Raw genomic sequence first — 18,057 nt, 5'->3', positions numbered from 1 at the left:
ATGAGAGAATTTATGTATTAAAATAGTATGTATACAATGAGATTTGTAGAAGAAAGCATCTTTACAAATTCTCCCATGTAAGGTGCCCAATTTGTTTGGGCCTCCTATATTTCCTTAAGCAGTCAGCATCATAGGCAACAATTTCCCTCAGATGTTCGAATTGGGAACTAAACATTCGCTCGAATTGATCATTGTTTAATTTCTTGATGTATGTGAATATGTGAGGTATGTCCAAGTCTTGTCTGATGTTTATTCCACGAACAAACCAAGGGGCTCCAACAAATCTTCTGAGTATTTTGTTCTGCATAGTCTGTAGTTTTTTGATATTCGTTTTACAAGCGTGCGCCCAAGCTGGCGAAGCATAGAGTAGAGTAGGTCTTATTATGGATTTAAAAAGAATAATTTTGTTCTTTAATGAAAGTTTTGCCTGTGGAAATGTGATGCGATTGAGCATACCCATAATTCTATTAGATTTGTTTATTACATGATCAATGTGTGAAGAGAAAGATAGATTTTTGTTGAGGATACAGCCCAAGTATTTTATATGTCTAACAGGGCTTAAAGATTGTGTACCAATTTGAAGTCGTCTGTCCGGTATTTTACGACGTCTAGTGAACCATAAAAATTTGCATTTGTCGCTATTCAGTTGGATGGCAGATTCATCACACCAATATTCTATTTCATCCATGGTTTCTTGTAAATTGTTGAAGGCCTGATTTGCATCCCTGCTACTGCACAAAACTGCACAGTCGTCTGCAAATAAAGATATTATGCCATTTTGGGGACAAGGTATGTCATTAATGTATAGTAGGAACAGTTGTGGCCCCAACACACTGCCCTGAGGCACAGAGGCATGAATTTGTTTTATTGAAGAAAGTGTGTTTTGAATTTTTACTTGAAAAGTTCGACCAAAAAGATAGTGATAGAAGAATATGATCATATACGGAGGCATATTTAAGTCAATGAGTTTGGAAAGCAATGTAGCATAATCACAACGGTCAAATGCTTTTGCTATGTCTAAGAATGATGCAGCCACAAAATCAAAATTGTTAAAAGCTTCATTTATGAACTCTGAGACTCTAACCAGCTGTGTCACACAAGAGTGATCAGGCCGAAACCCGTGTTGTTCGGGTCTAATTAAATGATTTTCATTGATGAATTGTGTAAGTCTATTTGCGACAATCTTTTCAAAGATTTTACTCCAGTTGCTCAGTAAACTTATTGGTCTGAAGTTTTGTGCCATAAGTGGGTCAGTCCCAGCTTTGTGAATTGTTTTTATAACAGAATGTTTCCAAGGTTTTGGAAAATAATTTAATGTTAAAGCACTGTTGAAAATTTCTGTTATGTGAGTAATGATATTTTCTGGCAGGCACTTCAAGGCCTTATTGCTAATTTCATCAGCACCTGGTGCTTTTTTGACATCCAACGAGTTGATGATTGAGCTGATTTCATCATTAGTTGTTAGATCCATGTGACATGTAGAATTATTTGTGTGAAAGTGAATAAATTGTGCGACTTTTCTACGAAGCCGCAGTTTAGTATTGTTAGGCTGATTCCTATTGGGTGAAAATTGCCCTTCATAAGTAGTTGCGAATGCTTCAGCAATTTCCTGATCTGTGTAAACAATTGTGTTGTCTGTCTTTTTAATTTTGTTAATTCGTGTAGTTTTGGGCTTACATATCCGCCAAGCTTTCCATAAATTGCCGTTTTCTGCTGTAGCATTACCCACAAAGTCAGAAAAACGGTCATTGATGTGAGATGCAACTTCTTTTTTTATCTCCTTTTGGAGTCTGTTTAAAATTATTCTGTCTAAGGCACCTCTGTACCTCTGCCACTTTTTCCTAACTTTGTTTTTATGCCTAATTTTATCCAAAATTTCTTTAGGCAAGCCAAATTGATTCTCAGATTTGATTTTTTGAGTAGAAGAGGCTTTAATTGAGTCATTAATAAGATGGGTCAAATTATCAACAGCTTGGTCAATGTCATCACTGTTTGGGTTATCAACAGTGTTTAGTGCGGTTGAAGAAAGTCTGTCATTATAAGCATTCCAGTCAATGTGATTTACCAAAAGCCTTTTTCTGGGTATTAAAAAGTCTATGTTGAAGAACAGGGGATTGTGAGGAGAATACAAAATTGCCTTAGTATACATTTGTATATCGTACAAAATTTTTTTGCTAGACCAAAATCAATGACATCAGGCGTTCCTCTGTTTTGGCCAGGGAAATGAGTTGGCTGAGGGGAAGAGATTACTTGAAGAAAATTGTCAATACAGAATTTCCTAAGAATTTTACCATTTCTATTTGTTGACTTCGAGAAAAACAGAGATGACTTGCAGTTCCAGTCACCTGCTACTAGGACAGGTGAGCTGGTGTTGAATATTTCTTTTAACAAATTTAAGTCCAAGCTGTTATTAGGCGGTTTATAAATTGCACAAAAGTCCATTGATACTCTATTTATATGAATAGAGACCGCCACAGCTTCAATATCAGTAGAATCAGAAAGAATAATTTGTTGATAGGGAATACAATTTTTAATAAATATACAGACTCCTCCCCCCCGGTTATGTAGTCGATCCCGTCGGACGCATTGATAACCACCTATGTTGAAAACCGTGCTGGGAAGGAACCAAGTTTCATTGATAAGTGCAATATCTACTTGATAATCAAAAAGCATTTGAGTAAATAAGTGTTTAGAGCCTCTAAGGCTATTAGCATTCCAGGCCATTACAATGAGTGGCCTGGGAGGAGCATCAATTGTTTGAGCTATTGTTAGGCGATATTAGAATAGTAATCAAAACTGAGAGTATTTGTTGAATCTTGTTTTTGTCAATGTTAGCCCCTTCCAACAATTTTCCAAAATTGTTGATTAAATTTTCAGTGTCCGTGCAATTTTTAGACAGGTTATCAGAGTTGGAATGATCACCATGTGTTTTTTTAGCGAGTGAGATAGCATTTTGATTAGAAAAGTCCACTTCCTCATTTGAGGTATGATAGCTATCATCATTGACCATGTCGATGTCACTCATGTCCAGCTCTTCTGTGTATATAATAAGCTGGTTCATCACATTTTTATACAATTTTTGATGCAATTCTCGGTAAATATCATCAATTGATTTAATCACTTTACCTCGTCCTAAGGGATGTTGCCCTTTCCTAACAGTAAAATGCAAAAATTCTTGTTTTTTCCTTAGTTCTGAAATTTCAGATTCCATGTTTCTGTCATGTGTTTTATCAGAATTAGGTGTAATGTTTGTGTTATTAGTAGATCTTATGAATAATGAGCTGTGTCCTATGTTAAAGTTGTCTTCATCTTGACAAGGGAGAGTTGGAAATTCTTCCATCGAAGGGCCCCTAAGTGATACAGGCAGTTTAGATTCAAATATCCTGCCTTTTTTCCCTGGCACTTCAGGTCTAGCACTACATCCAGAATATGTAGCCGTGTGAGGGCCACCACATAAAAGACACTTCAATTTAGATTTATCACCTTTATGAGTACAATTCCGAGTCTCATGAGACCCTGAACAAAATGCACACGCAGGGAGGTCCCTACAAAAATAACTGCTGTGCCCGTACTTTTGACAGTTCCTACACTGCAAGGGAGACTGTATTCCTCTGTATCTTTCGATACTAATGTTGATGTCACCTATGCATGTTAGATTAGCAAAATGCTTATGTTCAATCAAAACTTCTACCAAAAAAAGTGGGAAAGGTCTCCCATTTGAATAATTTTTCATATTACAAACCTTGACCACTGGTATACCCTGCCTTTCAATGTCTGCTTTAATGTCAAGGGGGTTAACATTTGCAGGTAACCCTCTGATGACAAACTTTAAGGTTCTGTTGCTATTTGTTTGATAAGTATAATATCTGAATTTTTTGTCATCAAAAATTTTTGTTACCTTCCTATGATCAAGTTCTGAAAAAACTTGGAAGGTTATTTTGTTGTCCGTTGGCTTTTGTTGGGGTGGAAACTCACATACAGCTTTAATTTCGCTGAAATCAACAATCCAGTTGTTTCCCCATGAAGTCAAAATAATCGGTGGAATGTTAGTCTTTTTCTTTTTCCTACTTACAACAGTAAAGCCATTGTTGTCATTAGGCTGATTAGCCAAATCAGAGTCAACACTACTAGGCAATTGTTGCTCTACTGTTTGTTCCTGTTTAGTGTTATTTTCAATTTGCTGTGTCGCATTTATATGTGAAGATTCGTTTCCTTCGACTGAAAAAGTTGATGTTTGTGAAGAATGTGTGTCACAATCAGAAGATGAGTCAGTAGAAGATGTGTCGTTACAGTCATTCTTACTTTGATCACCATCACTTTTTCCTGCGGGAGGGGTAGCCTCCACTTCATTGGGTACAAGATGAAAACTGCTGTTATTATCACAATCTAGCTGATGTTTCCCAGCTGATCCCGAATTTTGGAACTTATCAAGTTGTTTGTTAAGGACCTTGTTCTTTTTAGTCCTTTTATTGGCCTTTTTACATGGTGTTTCAGCCATATAAAGTTCGCCCTTTACCTGCTTAATACCTTTTGAAGGGGTAATACTATCCAACAAGGAAGCAGAGCTGCTAACACTTGAATCATGTATCTGATTCTTTTTCTTTTTTTTCAGTTTCTTGACCCTTTTGCTTTGAGATTTTTCAGATGAAGGGTCTGCGGAGGGGGTATCAATTGGCTTTTTCACACTTCGAAATTTTTGATTCATACTATGCTTGCAAGAAGAGGTATTTAACCCATCAAAAAGGGTTTGAGCTGTGGACAACAAAAGATCATGTACCGAATTTTCCTCGTTATTATCAGTATCCAAAAGCATAACATACACTGAGAACAGTTCAACAAAATTATCAGCAATATCACATTCATCATTTTTGTTAACATCGTTACCTTCCTTGTACTTTTCCCTAATCCAATCAAATACAACGTTATCAAATATCTCTCTACTCTCACCTGAGTCAGCATAATCTGCAGCTAACGCACTCAATCGTTTGACTACAGAAATGTCATCAATGTTTGAGAAAGGACAGATTTTACCCATAGCACTGAGTAATTATGAAACAGAACTTACCTTGGTTTGAAATAACAAAAAACCTAAGAAAAAGGGGCAAAAATGGGGCAGACGTATCACTGGGGAGGGGGAAAACACTGTTGAGCGCACACACACAGCACTGAAATCACCATAAAACTGCATGAAAAACGACCGTTGGAATATCCGTTGGTGACACCTCCACTCTGACGATTACCAATCACAATCCTAAACTGGATGTTTGTACATATGGACTCTACTCCTTGAAATCCAGCAACTTAGCAGGTGAATAGCCGCAGAGATTGCACATGGGACTCCAAAAAAATAAAATAATAATTAAAAAGAGGGCAGGCGTAACACTGGAGCGAAAACACAATTAGCAAGCGAAGACTCAAGATGACCGTTATGCCGCATTGCAGACATCCATTACGCCTACGGTTGGTCGTTGCCGAAGACTTCCGTTATACTACTGACGGAGAGAAAGCTACTAAGAGCGGATTAAGATTCCAGCTGCACACTTTATCCTCACTCAGGAATTTTCACAACGCGTGGTAATCATTGCTGATTTTTTTCAACCAGCCCCACATTTTATCATAAGGAAGGAATGAAAGGAAGTAAACTACTTTAGGGTTCTATCGACCTCTAAGAGAGGGCGATGTTGCCCACCGGGAAGAAATTCTAGGCAAAGGAGCAATTTTTTTTTTTCAAGCCGAGCACAACTCAGGTCTATCGCCATAGGCAATTTACTATCTAGTGAGTTGTGCCGGAAGTGTAAGTGTGCGTACCTAACAGTCTGAGTGCGTATCTAGTGTTGTATATGTTTTTTCAGTGCTGCCATCTATATCTCATAAGTGAAGTGAGTGATGTGTAGTGACTGAATATTTGTTCTGTTTGTAGGCCTGATGCTCTCTGTGGCGAGACTAGCAAAGGAGCAATTGCCGATTGAGTGTACTTAAGATCAGCGGGAGACATATTCGATACTGGTGGCCAGTCGTTGTGATGTCATGTAAAAATGTATTTGGCTAATGCCAACATTTTATCATAAGGAAGGAATGAAAGGTCACCTCTTTGGTCTCAATGGCGTCCGAATATTGCGTCTTGACATCTTGGAGCTCTACTTCTTTTTTTCCAAGTTCTTGCTCGACTTTATCGAGCTCTTCTTCCGCAATTGACAAACGATTCTCAAGTACAGCCAAATTCGCCTTTAGAAAAATCACTGCATTTATACCATAATAATCACTTGCCACAAATATTAGACAGATACTAAATAAGAGAACGCTTCCACATACTAAGAAAATTCAAGTTTGCCGTGAAAACACGGGCAGTCACGAGACCCTGATGTGACTGTTTTATTGAATATGAGAATCTATCTATCTCTCTTTACCATTTTTCCCCCCAATACTTACCTTCAGGGGAAGGACTTCTTTGTTGATTCCAAAAAAGAACGTCATCGCCGTCGTCCAGGACAGTAATCCGGCAACGTCTCCGCAAACCCTCTTGGCCGTTTGTAGCGTGTAATCTTTGAGGTTGAAATACGGTTCCAGCAGCTCCACGACCTCGTCGTTTATCGTGTCTTTCGGAAAGTACTGCAAAGCCGGCAGGAAACTTGTCGAAGACATGAACTAAACATGCAACATCCCAAAATTAAATTATGAAATGAATACGACGGCCATTCACAATAATCCGAGTTTATGTTTCGTTTCATTAGAGCATTAATGATGGAGTGTTTTTTTTACCTTCAAGGATTCTTCCCACGAAGGCTTAAAAAATTTCTTTCCCGGATCTCTCTGAACTGGAGGGAGTCGTTTTTGGAAGAGTATCAGTACGCAGTCCATGATGTACATGATCAGTGTAGGAGGTCGGCCCAACTTACGAACAGTCGCTGAAATTTTAGTTTTAATATATTATGTCTGACATCTCACACCCTAAATAGGGACCTTTCAAGCATATATTACGTAAGCACCAATGGGGGGGGGGAAGGTTTCACATTTGGTTGACTTTTGATCACAAGGAGCGGGGAAAGAGGTTCGAATACGTAAGCAATAGGATATGGAGTTATGATATTGGGAAATGATCTACGATTTCACAAAGTATTTAGCAATGTAAATTGAAAGGCTTTCCTTTCTGGTACTTGTTATCAAGTAGAGGGGCCCCAGAACATCACTTGTAGGTACCATGATGCTCTTGAGTTTTACAGACTTGAATTACAGCCAGATCGGGGCTTGCCGCGAGCAGTAGATGTTACATGTCTCATGGAGCCGGGGGCGCAGTAGATGCTCGAGCGCCTTTAGAATTCATTCAGAAATCAAAATCTGTCATATAAAGAACAAACTGACCGCCCATATAGCATGCATAACACTTCCGACGCCTCTGGTCGTAGATGTGAATCTTGAGGAGACGAAAAATTTTAGGGACGTTGTTGATTTTGTTTGGGGAGCCACACTGGTGGACAAAAAATATGGGAGTGATAGGATAAGTCATCCAGAGTAGTTTCAAATCACTAGCTTTCGAAAAGTATTTTAAGGCGAAGACTCCTAGATAGGGACCAGTACGTCTAGGAGTCTTTGGTCCACCTTACTTTAATCTCGTTGACAAGACGGGGGAGGGGGGGAGTCAAAAATTGCCAAAATTCTGCTTACGTGATACTCGGTGGCCCCATGAGAATATTAAAAGAGACCGTAAATTAGAGGTATGTATAATTAGAGGAACTCGTATACACCAAAATTAGTTTCAGTTACCGATATGGGTGGGCTGTATTGTATTTAAAGCAGCTTCGGCCTCTTCTAGCGCAGGTTTGGCCTTTTCGAGTTTTTCTTCGGCGATAGTTTTCTCGACTTGTATTTCGTTGACTATAGCTTGAGCTCTCTCTTTGGCCTTTTGGACAACGTCGCGGACGGATTCAGCCGCTTCAGCTCTGACAGATACTTCTCTCAGCACCTGTGGTTATATTAAATGAGAGATTTTAGTGAATCATAAATGCATTCTTGACAAGTCCAGATATTATATAAAGTTGATTTCTCAATGAAACACTTTTCCCTATACTCCTTACTTTGCACCTGCTGAAAACGGAAGAAAGCCTACTTAATTAAAAAATATATGGCATTTTGAAAGAGGTTTAGTCATTTCTTATGTGTCTCTTAAACGGTTAATGAAATAAATAGTTCTGATAATTATAAAATAAATAAATTAAAGGATTTTAAAATCAAATACCAGCTCGGCTGTGTTATTGGCGACTTCCAGGTCTTTCTCCATCTTGGCCAGATTAGTTTTCATGTCCTCGACGGAGCGCGCGGCCTCTTCCAGCCTGGCAATGCCATCCTCCATCCTCGAACGAACTCCTTCGATTTGGGACTTTTTCCTTCTGTAAATGCTTTTGTAACCGTTTATGAACGACAGGTAGGACTTTGGAGTGACGTGAGTGGAGCGATGGTACCTTTCATTTATGAAATATTCAAAATTTACCAACGCGTAGTTAGAGAGAAATAATGTTAAAAACGATCGGTATTCATAAATTACTGAATTAACTTAGCTAAAAATAGTCTCCGGACTTGTGTTCAGGAATATTTCTTTTTATTTGAAATTTAATGAGGTGTTAGGTCACTTTCTGCTAGAAAAATTACTCTCTTCTCGTCATGATTCATGATCAGCTTTTGATTGTTATTCCGCTATGATAATTATAAAATGTGATTCAGCAGCAAACATAAATCTATTAACCGCTATTTTGGAGCACAAATATTTCTCCCGTATGCAACAAAGAAACAAATGCTAATATATATATATATATGCTATTATAAAACATTTTGTCCCTTTCATGCTGCATACTGGTTTGAAATCAACAACTAATTTTTTTTTACTTAAGAAATTATACCAGATAATTTAGTTTTGATTTGATAGGTGGCAGCAGAAGTCCCGTATTTTTGTGATGGATATTTTTTCCCATCAAAATCAATTTCTTTACCCACCGAGCCTGGGGCGACTACCGATAGATGGCGCCTTCATTTCCCTCATAACTCCACTGGTTGGAAATTGCCGTATGGCGATATAAATGTTCGGATTTGGTGTGCGGTAGAGTAGCCATTTGATCACAAGGATACGTAAAAAATAGTAATGCAGCAAAAATTCGATACAACGAATATTCGGCGGACAAAGAAAAATGTCGTTGTAGAGGGATTATCGTTTTATCTAGAGGCAAGATTATCATCCAGTGTCATCATTTTAAATCTTTTCTAAATTCCTCGTTATTAGTACCACCAAAAAAATGCGCTTTTGATTATTTATTACCTGAAAAACTATTATAATTGATTAGTAGATGAACAAAATCAAGTTGTATGACCATTTTGCTCCTGTAAAGAGGTTTATCATAATAAACTTTGGTGTATCACGCAAAAAGTAAGCAATACCGAACACTTCCTTCACCAATTCTTTCGGTGATCAGGTGGTAACAAATACCGATACTGTTAGACGTCCTCGAAGGAACTAAAAATATGTGATGAGTTCAAAAATATACCGAGAGATATTTTCGGAGCGAAATATATAAAGAAATATCACTGTAACGGTTTCAAAATCTCCTAAAAAATATCGTCATAGATGGATTTATCGTGACAAAGGGTATCGTTGTATCCGAGGGGGTTTAACACTACTAGATTATAGGCAATAAATTATTCTATAGCGAAAAATATATCGTTATAGATAAATTTATCGTTATATCGAGTACCGTTGTAGCGAGGTTTCACTGTATAATGTAAAAATAGTAAGAATAAGTGTGAAAATAGAGTATACCGACAGACCAGACGCGACCCAGGCCACTACCTCCTATATACATGTACCTGTATATAGGAGGTAGTGCCCAGGCTCTGTCCCTCCCGGGATATAAGCCATTTACCCGTGTGGGTTGGGTCGTGCTGGGCAAAAAAAAAAAATAGAGTATACCGGCACACATACACATAAAAATGACACTTACCTCCGGTAATACCAATCGCATTTTTTAGCTACCAGCGTATGGATATATCCCATGGATTCGATGATTTCTTTCTTCGTATCGTGATTACAATGAAGAGGAAAATTCTCAAGGAAGTGTCGGGACACGGCGACCAGGGCATCTTGAGGCCAGGGCTGGAACCAATCGATGGTACAACCGGAGATTATGCCTGGAAACTTCAGCGCTCTTTTTCTTAAAGTCTGTCCAACCTATAGATGATTAAGAACACGGATGAGTATTTTAGTGGATGAGTACCGAAGTTTTTTGCAACAGATAGTTCAGACGTTAAATGTATACCTGGATTTATCATGAAGGACTTGGTTATATTTGACTTGATTATCATTAGACATGCAGGAATATTGTAAACTTACTGGTGAAAAGCACAGCATGATGTGTAAGTTCTTCCTCGTTCTGGAATTGAAATATTCCAGAACGTTGTCGGGTGTCGGTGGTATCTTGGGTAAGTCCCTCTTCATGATTGGTGTCAACTCTGCTATAATATCGGCTTGCTCTTCTTTATTGAATAAATTTGTGACCTGGGCTCAAAAAAAAAATGAAATGTGTAAGTGTAAATGCGTATTAAATGTGTATGTACAGGGTGTACATAATTAAAGTTCCTCTATTCTGAGCTGACTACGGCTAAGCTACCAGCCTGAAAATTGTGAAAGGTATGAAGAGAATTTTTGAAGCTAGTTAAAAAAATCTCTGCATAGCTATTGGTGCAGAATTTTACGTATAAGGGTGGATTCACATCTATATACAGACACTCACGTGTCGTATCGGACACGGCAACCATTATTTAACATATAAATGTCTGTCTGCGCTGTTGCAGTTACAATACGATATGAATACGTTCGTTCGTTTCATGTTAAAGAATGTTTGCCGTGTCTGATAGACACGGTGAGTGTCTGTAGAAGTGAAAGAATCCACCTTAAAATTTTCACCAACAAAGCACCTTCGTGTAAAGCCAACGTTATGCTCTGCAATGAAGAAATTACTATGTAAATGTTTTGATACCCGGCATCAAGCTTGAGCAGTTTGGTCACATGCTTGGAAAAATTCAACATGTGCAATTTCGATTAGAAAACACCATATAGTGAATATTGAAGAACCCATTTATTTTGCTCTCTATGTATATATTTATATTTCTCCACTAACGCATTCTCAAAGTTTCGTAGCTTTCCGATGAATAGGTTGTGGCTGTATACAGCCCATATCATGGAAACTTTAATTGTGCCCCCCCCCCACCCCCTTCTGTACATTTTGAGCTAATTTCTTGATTTCACTCAAAATGAAGTCAGCTGTTGCCCCTGTCTATTGCAATCGGAGCAATTTAAGTTATTCAACGGAAGCAGTAAATGCTATTTCCACATTTTTTAAACTTTTTAAAAGAGATGATTAAGAGAAAACTTATGATTTTTTGATGATCGTGAAAGGTAGTGAACAGCTCAGACGTCATTTTTCAAATTTTTAAGTTATCTTCCCAACTAACTTGAATTACCGAAAAAGAGCTGATTAATGCGGAAAAATATATTTGTCCTATAAAATAAGGAACGTGTGGCCATCATGATCTAGACTTAATTTCAAGCTTTTATCGCGAAAATTTTCGAGCTAAAAAGAATGTTCAATTCCAAACCGTTCCACTGGTAAGTATGCTGTTTAGGTGCTGAAGAAACGCTTCATCTTTCAGTGACTGCTCTGTGAAAGTGAATGTGGTGCCTTTATCCTGTATACCTGTTGTCTTGAACAAAACCTTCAGATCTTCTAGGAAATTCGAAACTGAATAATTTCTAGGATGAAACACAATAAAACAAAATTTATTCATAATATTCTGGTTTTATTATCATTCATACCTATTGATATGAATGAAATAATTGAGACTATACAGGATGCCCTGTAAGTCCTAATTCTGTCTTTATCTCATCAACCGTTCTTCCTAGAGAGGAAAAACATGAGTACAGTTCTAATTTAACAAAAGCAATGCTCAAGATATGTTTAGAAATCACTCTGTACCAGTTTCGGGAGTGAGAATACAGTGTATATTAACAATAAAATAAAAAAAATCTAAATTTTCATGCTGTTTCCGGTCCTCTAACTAACAATTAGAAAGTTTTTGCACTGTCTCTCTTGAGACCAGCAAAAAACATTCACGTTTCTACGTGCTGTATTCGCTGAAATATTCGAATTCCAAAATTTGAGAAAAATTGGGAAAGAAGAGCATAAACCAATGAACAACGCTTCTTTCCCTCATTTATGCTACTCTCTCCGAACATTCCTCCGATTTTCTTGAATTCAAATACCGCAGCGCTAATATTTCACTTACAAACGTGGAATCGTTTTCGTTGGCGACGGGAAAGACTGGACAACTTTTAATTGAGAGTTAGAAGGCAGGATAAATATATAGAAATTTAGGTTTGTAACGAATCTATTTTCCCAGTATGGATATTTTTACTAACTCTCTGTGGCCTTACAGCACCTAATGCGTTTTGTTTGTTTATACGTTGTTAAAAGAAGTTGAGAAGAGAAAATCTATCTTCCAAGAGAAGAGAACGTGAGTTGGAATGTGGCTTTCGTCCTGGAAGGTTGTCTGTTTTGAGTGTGCTTCGAAATAAAGGTTTTCTTCTTTAAGTTCCGCAGTTTCGTGCTTTAATTGGACACCCCCTCCAATATCAAGTGATTGGGGATATTCCGCCACCTCACGGAAAAGAGACGCACCTCCTACTCGACGTCCCCTTATAAAACTGGCGCCCAACGTCGTGGCTCGAACTCAAGGCAGTACGAAACGGACATTCGAACTCGGTTGTGAGGTTCCTGATAGTGCCTAGAAGAAATGGCTTACCTGGCCAAAGGTAAGAAACGTGATTTGATCCTACTCGCTCTAGAATTAGGAGAGGAAGTTCCGAATGATTCGCGTGTAGTAGATCTCAAGCATATAATAACAAAGTCCTCCGGTTATGAGGAAGAATTCGTGAAAGCCCTGCTGGCTACTATTATCGGAGAAAGAGAAAGAGAAGAAGAACGAGCCAGAATAGCCGAAGAAAGAGAGAGAGAGGAAAATCGCTCTAGAATCACCGAAGAAAAGGAACGAGCCAGAATAGCCGAAGAAAGAGAGAAAGAACGAATCGCACTAGAACGTTCGTTTGAACTTGAAAAGATGCGGTTGCAGCTTGAGTTTCAACGACTCTCGCAACCGGCAGAAGAGTCATCCGTCGCTCTCATCGATCAGCCCAAGTTCGACGTGAAGAGGTTGATCCCGAATTTCAATCCGAGTGAAGATGATATGTCGCTATTCCTAAAGTTGTTTGAAAGACAGCTAAAATTCTTGAAAGTGGAGAAGGTGAACTGGGTTGCGTATCTGCTGGGAGTTTTGCCGAATGAAGTTGCTAAACTCATTGCTCGAGAACCTGAAGATAAGGCCCGTGATTACGACCACATCCGGGAGGTTCTCTTACGCCGTTTCAAGCTGAGTGCGGAAAGGTTCCGGCAGCTCTTTTCTACTCACAGAAAAGCACCTGGAAGTACCTGGAAGGACTATCACTTTGAGATCCAAAGTTACTTTGAAGGCTGGCTGTCCGAACTGAACATTGGAAACTTTGACGAGCTGAAAGATCTGATGATTTCGGATCAGATGAAGAAGAGGATCCCACCTGAAGTTAAAGAACATTTTCTGGATGTTTGGAGTGAGTGGACTACCCCTGAAGAGATCGTGGAGAAGCTGGATGCTTATGATAACCTTCGAAACAAAAAGAGCGAGATCCAATATGAGAGGAAGAGGTTGCAGTCAAAGCAACATGAACCCCTTAGGTCCCCAGTGCGACAAAGAGACTTTCATTCTAATCAACGTGCGAATCCGGAATCGGAAGATGCAGGACGTCATCCTGTCTTAAGATGTTATGGTTGTGGGGAACCTGGTGTTACCAAGTCCCGATGCCGAACGTGTAATCCTCCAACGGATAGATCAGGACCTAGTGTCGACACCTTGGACTTTTCCAGTTTCTCAACTGAGAGACGACAAAGAAATGCTATCGAAGTCATGATCTGTCATAAGCGTGGAGCAGTGTGTGCTGACACGGGTGCCACACATTCGGTGGCAGGGGAGAAGCTATATCATCTCCTACAAGAACATGGTTTGCCCTTTTCCCGCAAGACTATCGTTATGAGACTAGCCGATGGATATGCTCGTAGAGCCGAAGTCCTAACTACGACTGTGGACATTAACGTCCAAGGTAAAGTGATTCCCACCGAGATGATGGTGCTACCACAGGCCAGAGAAAACCGAACCCTTCTCGTTACCGACTTTCTCAGTGATGCTGGTATTGTCCTGGATGTTCAGCAAGGAAAGTGGTACTTCTCGGAAGCTCCTGAGAAGCGACATCCGTTCGTCGAAAGCCCATCTGAAAGCAGTGCTCTCCTGGCACTACCTGCTGAGTCACCCTCGTGTCGACTTCGTGAAGATAAAGGTACCCACCTTACTTCTCTGCAACGAGAACTTGATTCATTCGCGCCGGAGTTCAAGCGATGCTTCAAGCCAGGGGGAGGCCCGATACCTTTCATCGAGCAGCGAGAACTTTATTCCTTCTTAGAAGAATCCCATAGATGCTCCAAGTTAGGGGGAGGAAGACCTTTTCTCAAGCACCAGATCAACAAGAGTGGTGATGACAGGGTATACCGCTGTGAAGGTGGCCCTAGAGAAGACTACGAAAAGTGTCGTGTTTCAAATTCTCATTCGACCTCGCGAGGAAGGCATGCTTGCTATAACTGCGGTCGACGTGGACACGTTGCCCGAAGATGTTGCGATCAGATAGTGTGTTACCAGTGTGAAAATCGTGGTCATATTGCCCGTAACTGTCCAGGCAGCCACACTGATAAGCTATCCAGCCCAATTGGTAAAGGAGCCAAGCAGTGTGAGCTGTTGAACTTCATTGTAGTGGAGAAGAGTTCACGGACTCTCCGCGAGTCCCAAAGTGGGAATGATGTTTTGGATAAGATCAGTGAAACCGTTGAATCTACTCAGGAAGCTGAAGATTTCCTGAACGGGAGGAAACAAGAACTCGTCTTGAATCCCGTAAAACCGTACCGATTCCAAAGGGGGTTGACTCCATTACGAGATGCTGAGACCACAACCGTGGTTTCCCGGACCCCAAGAGAGTGGTGTTCTTCAAAAGTGCATCCGAACCCTATCCGACGTCCCCAGAACCGGTGTGACTCGAGAACTGAACTTCGGCCTGAGACAAGAGTGTCGGCAGTTGCCCGGAGCTTCCCGTTCTGTTCGTCAGGAATTACACCTAAAGGAAAGATGGCTGTTACTGGCTCCTCGCCGAGACGTCGTCGGAGCCAGAGGGGGAGATTGTAACGAATCTATTTTCCCAGTATGGATATTTTTACTAACTCTCTGTGGCCTTACAGCACCTAATGCGTTTTGTTTGTTTATACGTTGTTAAAAGAAGTTGAGAAGAGAAAATCTATCTTCCAAGAGAAGAGAACGTGAGTTGGAATGTGGCTTCCATTCTGTACGGTTGTCTGTTTTGAGTGTGCTTCGAAATAAAGTCTTCTTCGTTAAGCTCCGTAGTTTCGTGTATCAATTGGACATCCCTCCTATATCAAGTGATTGGGGATATTCCGCCACCTCACGGAAAAGAGACGCACCTCCGACTCGACGTCCCCTTATAGGTTTTTTTTAAATTTTATTTTATGATACACTGTATTTTCACTCTTGAAACTGTTGCAAAGTGATTTTTAACATAATTTGAGCATTTAGTATTAGTGTCATATATCTACGACGAACGGTTCAGCTAAAGACGATATATGACTTGCAGGACACCCTGTATAATTCATTCTACAGCTATAATTATCTTACTAATCATTGCATCGATGCCTGATGAAAATTTATTTTTAAGATGGAAGGTGATGGATCTGATCTATTAGATTTTTTCATAATCACACCACCTTCTATAATATCAATAATACTCACTAGTTACACATTGATGCACACAATTAATTTTTATAAAATAACAATAAGCCACGGTATAGTCACTCTACCTCCTATTTTCTATATTCGGTAGCCACTGCGAGTTTCAAGGGAAGCAAGGAAGTGATCCGAATAGTTTCTATTCACTAGGCTAGGTCCCGCAAGTTAATACATATACCGTTATTTCCGTAAATATTAATCCACGTATAATCCTCAAATTTCGATAGTTTGAACGAAATACTTCATCGTATAGTCAGCAGCGCTCCGTATAATCCGCACGTGAAAATTCCATTTCATTAGTAATGGAACGTTAAAATGGACGGGGTTATTTGTCACGTATTTGCAATAAAAGATGTAGATTTTTCTCTCTCGCTTCCGGATCTTTTAAAAATGTTATTTCATTTTAGGGGCCATTCAAGTATTACGTAAGCAGATTTTTAGCCATTCTTGATCCCCCTCCCCCCCCCCCCCCTGTCGGCAAAATTTCGTCAGCAGCTTAGAATATTTCATATCTTCAAAAAGGGGGGTTGATGACGTAAGCAACGTTCAAAACCCCCCTCCCCCCCCCTATATTCAAAAGTCAGCAAATCCGAAACCCCCCTCCCCCGTCGATGCTGACGTAATACTTGAATGACCCCTTATATACATATTGATTTTGAATATATTTATTTCTTTTCCAAATTTCTCAGAAAACGGAAACTGCATATAAGATGCAGCGGTAAATAATCTGAAGAACTAAAAATTCTGATGTTTTATGAAACGTATAATCCGCTATGAGGAAAGATATACAGTAATTTGGTTAAAGTCTCTCGACACGCGCACGCACGCACCTACCCAACCTATAACTCTATTCAACTATAAATGGACGTTTCCTCCTATGAAGGTGATGGCATGTCCAGAATGACTGTCTGAAAACTTTTCTTTCTTCACCTCTATCACCTTGATGCAGTGGTTCCCAAAGTGTTTGTCATGACCCCTTGGGGAAGAGGGGGTAGCGTTCATGATTTAAGAGGTCGCGAGAGAATTGCCTCCCACCAGTGAACTTTTTTAGTGAACAAATCGGACACGTATGGGATTTACAGCGGGTTCAATTATGATTCCATATAATGCCAAACTCGTTAGAATTCCACGGGGCGGATGGTGTCGTGGGTTTAAGGGGTCAATCAGATCAAGTGGGTCAAGTTTAAGAGGAGAAGAAGGTTTAAAAAAGGAAAGAGGTCGCCAAGATCAATTTTATTTAAATTTAAATTTATAATTTCTAAATTCAATTTTAAATAATTGAAAGTAAATTAAATTGAATCAAGTCATGTCAATCCTATATATAAGTTTCACTTCCATCGTGCGGGATTCTTTCTCAGTTTGTTTTTGCAATAAACTGGTGCGAGCTGGAAGTTTCTGTCTATAAACATGACCCTAACATATTTATGATGTCAGAGTTATGCGTGTTTCGTATTCGAGAATCATCTTCCATATTGGAAGTGATACTTGCATGTTGTTCGTTATCTGTACCGCCAAAAAATTCAAATCGATCAAATTTTTTTTTCTGCCCTTTCTCCAACCAGCTAACAATTTTAGAAACCAAAATCAAATTTGTGAATTTAAGCATCATTTTCAGTTTTCACGGAATTTTTTGAATATTGTGAAAGGATGTTTTTCCCATTCAAATTATGAGAATAAAATTGTTCTACTCTATAATTGTTATCTACAGAAGAATTCGTATAAAGAAAATAGAATCACCTCGTAAGAGATATATGAAATGTATTATAACCGGCTATGTACGACGCTAGTTTGGTCAGAGATTGTTTACCAGATCCACCGACCCCAACGAGAAGTCCGTGCCCACCGGGTGTTCGAAGTATCCTCGATATCTGAGAAAGGAAGATACATTTTTAGAATCTCAACTCTATATAAAACACTCCGATATCTGATATCCGTTATTATTTTACACAATTTTCTCTTGTGATTATAGTTTTTAATGTTAAGATATTGATAAAATATGAGATTTTTGGGATTCCATTAATATACTGAAATGATAATTGAAACTACGCAATGTATAAAAATATTATTATCAGCGGAGGACATATATGT

General features: G+C 39.2%; 1 protein-coding gene across 1 annotated transcript in view; it reads right to left on the bottom strand.

Moving 5' to 3' along the window:
* Positions 1-18,057, bottom strand: part of LOC149078498 (dynein axonemal heavy chain 5-like) — a 146,803-nt gene that overhangs the window by 46,078 nt on the left and 82,668 nt on the right. Inside the window, exons 49-57 of the mRNA XM_089241005.1 lie at positions 17,707-17,837; positions 11,638-11,791; positions 10,373-10,537; positions 9,984-10,210; positions 8,234-8,456; positions 7,762-7,960; positions 6,760-6,905; positions 6,430-6,645; positions 6,088-6,225 (exon numbers count right to left, since the gene is read on the bottom strand). Coding sequence (XP_089097131.1) covers positions 6,088-6,225; positions 6,430-6,645; positions 6,760-6,905; positions 7,762-7,960; positions 8,234-8,456; positions 9,984-10,210; positions 10,373-10,537; positions 11,638-11,791; positions 17,707-17,837 — 1,599 coding nt within the window. The remainder of the gene's footprint in view (positions 1-6,087; positions 6,226-6,429; positions 6,646-6,759; positions 6,906-7,761; positions 7,961-8,233; positions 8,457-9,983; positions 10,211-10,372; positions 10,538-11,637; positions 11,792-17,706; positions 17,838-18,057) is intronic.

This window comes from Pholcus phalangioides, unplaced genomic scaffold (assembly GCF_987345545.1).
Source record: "Pholcus phalangioides strain wild (caught in Gottingen) unplaced genomic scaffold, Ppha-v1.0 ptg000013l_1, whole genome shotgun sequence".
In the NCBI taxonomy this organism is placed as follows: domain Eukaryota; kingdom Metazoa; phylum Arthropoda; class Arachnida; order Araneae; family Pholcidae; genus Pholcus; species Pholcus phalangioides.
Note: the sequence above shows the minus strand (reverse complement) of the source record. Positions and strands in the feature narration are given on the sequence as shown.